Source organism: Erpetoichthys calabaricus, chromosome 4 (assembly GCF_900747795.2).
Source record: "Erpetoichthys calabaricus chromosome 4, fErpCal1.3, whole genome shotgun sequence".
Lineage (NCBI taxonomy): Eukaryota > Metazoa > Chordata > Cladistia > Polypteriformes > Polypteridae > Erpetoichthys > Erpetoichthys calabaricus.
In genome coordinates, this window is record NC_041397.2 from 43,731,735 (window position 1) to 43,738,788 (window position 7,054).

The following is a 7,054-nucleotide window of genomic DNA, read 5'->3' on the forward strand; positions in this document are numbered from 1 at the left end:
TGATAATTCATGGGCATCCATTTCTGTAGTTTTTTTTTTTTTTTTTTTACTTTGCTGCCTGCCTTCAGAGAAAGTAGTCATGATGACAAGGTTTTTGGGGGATTATTGACTATATACATCATTAATGAGTTTGACATTTTGAAAATATAATAATAATAATTAAAAATGCTTCATATACAAAGAACCTGGCAGGCTGTGTTTCTTTAACTTATAATAAAACATTATTTCTTTAAAAGTAGTATTTTAATTAACATGTTGCTAAAAAAAACTTTTTATTCGTTTTATTTTAATAGAACATTTACACAAGCAGCCTTTTATCCTCACAGTCTAACTTTTGTACGTGTCTTGTACATAAATCAAATATACCAGTTGTAAAATTTGACAAATGGTGCGTCCTAAGAGATTAATTTGGCAACTATCACACAAAAGCCAATAGTTTGTTATTATTTATTCAAACAAACAAAGCTTATAAGAAACATACAGCAATTAATACCTTTGAGTAAAATGGCACGGACATGACTTGTTCCAGTAACTTTTAAAAGTATAACATATACGATATTAGTAAACGTTTCTCTTATTGGATGGAAGAACTTCTTTTCATTTTGCACAACTAAATCTATAATATATAACCGTAGCAGAATGAAGTTAACAAGCAAGTGTACTGTACATTACTGAAAATAAGAAAGATACAGTACGTGTTTATTGGGATTAAACAGTAAGTCTCATTAGCTGACGTCCTCAGACGTTTAGTCATGGCAGCCGCTAAATTAATTCCACGGAGAACGCAGCATTAATAAGGGGGGAACTATAAACTTCTCGGCATACTTTAGGTCTCCAGTTGCTCGTATGGTAGTAGTAAAGCATGCAAGCAGAATCGACGAATCCCTTCATTTCGTAAAGTGTGCATTCATCTTTAATTAAACCCCGCCGTGTTAAAGTAAGAGAAGACTTAATGGCTTTCTATCGGCATATGCAATCCGACAAAGGGAAAAGTTGAGCGGTACATATCATGTAAGGATCACCAGCAGGGATTATTATTGACATTAGGGTGAGTGAGTTAGAATGGCAGTTGACTGTCTCCATCCACAAAGCGCTACCCATAATTTGATTACGCGAGGATAATTATATTAAGCTATTTAATGTTTGTGTTGAAAACTTAATTTTTAATAATAATAATATTCTATTACACTATTGCATTTGGTCTAATAATATTTACATTTTCCTGTTTTTCCCCCTTATTTCTAGGAAGGAAAGCAATGCCTCCCACCAACTTGTCAGTTGCGACTCCAGACTTTTTTTTGATGGGATTTCCTGGATTAGAGGCATATTATGCATGGTTGTCTGTTCCATTCCTTGTTATGTACTGTGTAGCAGTTGTGGGCAATATTATAATATTGTGCGTAGTTAAACTTGAAGAAAGTCTCCACACCCCGATGTTTTCCTTTCTTTGTGTTCTGGCTCTGATCGACTTAGGTCTATGCACTTCTACAATTCCTAAAATGTTGCAGATGTTCTGGCTCCAAGCTAACGTGATTTCTTTTCAAGCTTGTTTTGTTCAGATGTTTGTAATTCACTTCCTATCATCGTTAGAATCCTCGACATTAGCAGTTATGGCATACGACCGGTATGTTGCCATATACAACCCTTTGCGTTACACTACCATATTGACAAATGCATATATTATTAAAATCGTTGCAGTACTTTTCATGAGGGGTTTTATATTAATAGGCGTACTTCCTGTCTTAGCTTCCCGGCTGCCTTTCTGTTCATCCACGGTCATCTCTCATTGCTTCTGTGACCATATGGCTGTAGTCAAACTGGCATGTACAGACATTACACTTGACAGTTATTACGGACTTGCTATTGCATTATTTATAATTGGTACGGATCTGTTTTTTATTATTTTCACCTATTTAATGATCATGAGAGCTGTACTAAAACTGGCATCAAAAACAGCTCGTCTGAAGGCGTTCAATACTTGTGGATCACATTTATTTGTTATACTTTATTTCTATACAACAATGTTATTTTCTTTTATTACATTTAGATTTGGTCAAAGTGTTCCTGCTCATGTTCATGCTACGTTTACGGTGTTGTATCTTTTGGTGCCGCCGATGTTAAATCCAGTGATCTACGGTGTGAGAACTAAAGAAATACGGGAAGGTTTTCTGAAGCACATTTTTGGGAAAAAGATTTAAGCCTAAAACTGAGCATTTAAATATTAAAGATAATCGTGAACCTTATGTAAATGAAACCTAAGGGTTTAAATTTCGAGTTTGCTTATTTACAAAAGTATTGCTAATTTCTTCAGAACAATTTTTAAAGTTCATAGAATTTCTGATGTGCATGTGGTAACTTACTGTTTGTGAAAAACCGCATTCGCTGTGTCCGACCTACAAAAGTGACACAAATGATTCTCATTTAAAATTCATACTTTAAGACTTCAAAGGCGGGCACGTCATTTATAGATAATCATCATTATTTGTGCTGTATATGATAACATTTCTGGTATGGGTACAGCAAAAGAAACCATATAATTTACACATTACCACAAAAGGGAAGAATAGTCAAAAAAAGTTTAAATAAACTCAAACAAAACCTAGTAGTATGTAAGGGAATACAGCTGAATACAAATAAGGCACACTAAGTAACCTAACAAAGGCAAAAATGCATAACATCAGTTTTGTTTTTCAGCACATAAACAATGCGTTTTCATGTTATATTCCACTGTATCATTTTAGTAATAAACATTACACAAAATTCAAAAGATTGTTTGTATATGACTGCAGTGCTCACTTATTTTATCATCACACTGTTTGACAGTTATGATTGTGTTCATCAGTCCCAGATTAAAACGATATTACATATCAGGTAAAGAAGACAGGCGGGTTTAGAGATAATAACAATTTCCACAAATAAAATCAAAAGATTTGATTTCAGTGTTCATGCAAGGTTCAGTTTTTATTGAATGCACTGAATGTTCACATGTAAACCAATGCAATACGCACAAGGTATATGATTTATGGTCTTTTTGGCCCCTCATATTAAACACACACACGCTAACTACCAACCAAAACACATACTTTTTCTCTGCTTTCAGGTTTCCAATTGTATTGTTTCTCTCTTGTAGTTTGATTTCTGGTTTACAATTATGCATTGGTGTTTAGGGTTTCGTCTTAACAGTTTTGACTTATTTCTGTTTTTTTCTGGTCCTTTTCGCCTTCGGGAAGAATGGGTTCAAAAAATATAGTTTTTAGTTTGCTTCGTTTTGGATTTTTTTCAAAAGTGGTTATAGTTAAGGTTATGTTATAGGGTTAGTCTGTAAAATTGAAGTCTTTCATTAAATAGTATTCTACAAGCAATAATTAAAGTTGTAATAAATCTTTTTCATTAAGCTGATCACCAATATGTTAAAACTACTCCAAATTTCAGTAGACAGTTACTGGCCTATTGGTATTACACGGATACAACTTGATAAAACTCCCTTTCTTGTAGTGATGGGAACTCCGGCTCTTTTCAAAGCTTCGGCTCTTTTGGATCGGCTCCCTTTAAAGAGCCGGCTCTTACGGCTCCCGAATGGCTCTTCGTTTAGTATCACTTGGACGCTTATATTTTAGCCTAATTAAGCAATAATGAATGGTTTGTGTATAAGCAATTTCTAATTCATTGTTTTCAGACATTACGTATTTTTATGCATTTTTTCATTACAAAAAATACACAGTTACTATTGTTTAACATTTTAATAAAAGCTTTAAATGAACAACTTAACACAAAGCCACAGCAAACAAATTAAATAAAGGCCAAACTCAACAACAACACTACGACTCTGAATAAAAGTTTTTAGGCCAGGTTGGCATTCAGAAATGCCAGATGCCTCAGCTTAGATGGGTTGATGCGATTTCTCCTCTCCGTGATTATTTGTCCTGTTTTTGAGAAGACTCTTTCTGAGGGGACCGATGTATCGACAATGCAAAGTCTTCCTACCATTACCTTAACCAGGCGTGGGTAGACTGCAGCCTTGGCCTCCCACCAGCTCACTGGGTCTTCGGCTCTTTGGTTTGAACTGAACACCGTGTTATACCTGCAGTTTTCGGTAAGACAGTGGATGCTGCAGCAGAAGTACTTGGCTCTTTTCCAGGGTCAGTGGATGGCAGGAGAGAGGGCACGCTCCCCTCCAGTTGCACGGATGGGTGGGTGGTTCTTATATGTCTGTGCAGGTTTGTTGTTGACCCTACTGTAACGGATATTTTCATATTACAAATTCTGCACTTAGCTTTGCAGTCTCCAATATCACTGCTTCTGCTTCTTTTTCGGCTTTCACTCATTTCTTCACTCTCCTTTTTTTTCTTCACGATGCGCTTGCATTTAAATCTGGCTCCTCGTCTGTCGCAGCGACAGGTACACAGAGCGACAGTGTCGCTCTGTGTACCTGGCCTGTACCAACACTCGCTGTCTTAGGAGCGTCTGCCCCCTTCCTTCTTTCACATAATGGTACGATCCTAGTCAGATGTGTTGTTCGTGATCTAGCCGGCATTATGAGCCAAAGTTCTTTCTGTGTGCCCATATAAGTAAAGTCCCGTCCCTGCCGAAAGGATTTTCAGCAGAGCTGAGCAGAAGCGGCTGAATCTTCGGCTCCTCTCGTTCGCTTCAAAGAGTCGGCTCTTAGAGCCGGCTCGTTCGCGAACGACACATCTCTACTTTCTTGTTCCTACTGAAATGTTTAGAAAATTTATTTCGCTTGTCATGTTTAATTAATATTTGTTGTTATCCTTACTGCTTAACTAAAATTCAAAACATTAAATGTAATGATTGCGGTAAATAAATAACCCTCCCATGAATGTTTAAGCCACTGTGCAGTTCTGGGTTGCAGAGATGTTTAATTTTAATGACTAATTAAAGGATATTAGCAAATCAAGAATTGTCTAGTTATTCATCCATCCATTTTAAAATACATTTCTTTTTCATAACATTAAGCTGTGTTACTGAAAAATGTATACAGTATGTGCTTTCTTGTGTAGAAATTCCTTTGAGTCCAATTCCAATAGATTAGCCAACAATTTTAATGAACAGGAAAACTGGACTACCTGGAGAAAAGCCCACACATACACCGAGGAAATGTGCAAATTTCACATGGACAATCAGCAAGTACATGTTTTAAACCCAAGATATTGAATCCAGAAATAAATATTACTACCCACTGCACCATCATGGTATCTGTTCAAAAAATTGAACTTCTAATGTACTTTTGTTTAATTGTAAATTAACATAACACAACAATAAACAAGTTCACTTTACACCATATTAGTCTCACAAACAATTGTTTTCTAACTTTCTTCTGTCTTTCCTTTTGTCATCAGAGTAATACAGTTCCATCTACAATTCACACACATGCATATACTTGTAATACATAAATAACCTGTGTATTTGCAATTAATTAACAGAAATATTTTTTCCTGCAAATTATTAATTATACAGTATAAAGATTGAAAACCTTCCTGCCCAATGAAACAAGTGTTCATCATTTGTTCAGCATTACTTTCTAATTTTCAATTAATTGGACAGGACTTCTCAAAATAATCCCAGATGAAGTGCAGACAGTACACATGACTGTTCAAGTCCATCTCTTCCTGAATAAAGTTCCCCAGCTCTTCCAAATTTCCAGATTTTGGGATACTGTCTTCTCAAATTAGCACTGTATCTCTGATCTTTAGCACAGTGGCACAGGTAGTGTCACACTGATGAGTGGATTTTAAGTTAATCAAATCTTCTTTCCTCCATTGGTTCCAAAATGTAGTCATAAGCCTGTTCCTGTATGTCAGTCTTTGGGCTACTTCCTTATTGTTCAGGTTCACACGTTGAATGTCTGATGAAGATGTCTTTGATGGCAAGCAAGTACTTGTTTTGCCAACCAAGAAGGGCACAGGTGTTAATGATTGGGGTTCTTCATGCTTATTATGCAGATATGTGAGAGGCCTAGAATTCAGCACAGCTTCTACCTTTGCCAGAATGCAGCTTGTTCCACAATGAACCTCCAGGTGAAGCCCTTCTCTGGAAAGAATTCAGGTTCTTTCATTGATTTACACATACAGTATCTATTAAGTTTTGGCTGGTTCTCTTAAGGGTCTCTGCATTATATGAATATATGACCTTACATAATCCTCTTATGTCTATAAAGCTTGTCATTGCTAAAAGAAAGCTCTCTGTGGCCAGACCTGACACCAGTTCTAAATGTACAGCTCTTTTGACAGCACCGGGGGCTCGGGCTATGTAAGTCTTTTTGTTCCACCTTTGATCTTGACACAAACTATGCCTGCAAAGTTCATGCCACTGATTTTATAGGATGGAGATTTGCCAGTTCTTTATTTTGGTAAAGGAGCAGTTACTTGCTGCCCTGGTCTTATTTTTCAACCAAACAATGTTATCCCTGCAACCTGATTAGGTGTCTGCCCCTTAAAATCTAAGTTGTTCCTTGATCTTTATTAAGGTATTTCATACTTTTGAATGTAATGCCCTTCCATGGCTTTATTGAACCAGCAACACTTAATTTTTATGTTTTGTCAGTAAAATGAATGGTATTGCTTTCTGAAGCTGAAGTCAGACTTCTGCAGTCTTCATCCAAAATTAAGCGAGGTGTGTTCATCAATAAAGTGTCTCATTTTTTATTTTTGAGTCTCTCTGTATGCCCTGTTCTGATTTTAAAGAAAGAATTCTCTCTACTAAAAATTCATCTTAATCAAGTAATCTCAGATGAAAAGAGTTCCTCCAAAGTAAGATCTCCTTGAGTACTGATGTCTGACAGGGCATTACTTATGAACCCCTTTAACTAGTGTGGCAGACATAGGCTGCACAATATCTCCCCCGGGTCACTGGATGGCAGCCCCCTGGGTTGCAGCGGTGCCTCGGACTCCCGCAGGGCTTCACTGGAGTTGGTTACAGCCCTGTTGGGATCCGAGAGTGCTGCCAGGAAGTGCTGCAACAGCTGCTGAGCCCTCTTGGGCAGGTTTTCTGGCACACCCGAAAGTGCTACTGGAAGTAAGTCAACGAGCACCTGGAG

The 7,054-nt window shown here is 36.9% G+C and overlaps 1 protein-coding gene across 1 annotated transcript; it reads left to right on the forward strand.

Moving 5' to 3' along the window:
- The first annotated feature begins 779 nt into the window (after positions 1-779).
- LOC127527518 (olfactory receptor 52E4-like) lies at positions 780-3,475 on the forward strand. The gene is made up of 3 exons (XM_051926568.1): positions 780-1,011; positions 1,246-2,163; positions 3,360-3,475. Exons 2-3 carry the CDS (start codon positions 1,257-1,259, stop codon positions 3,392-3,394), a joined length of 942 nt encoding a protein of 313 aa, XP_051782528.1. The 5' UTR covers positions 780-1,011; positions 1,246-1,256; the 3' UTR covers positions 3,395-3,475.
- The last annotated feature ends 3,579 nt before the right edge of the window (positions 3,476-7,054 follow it).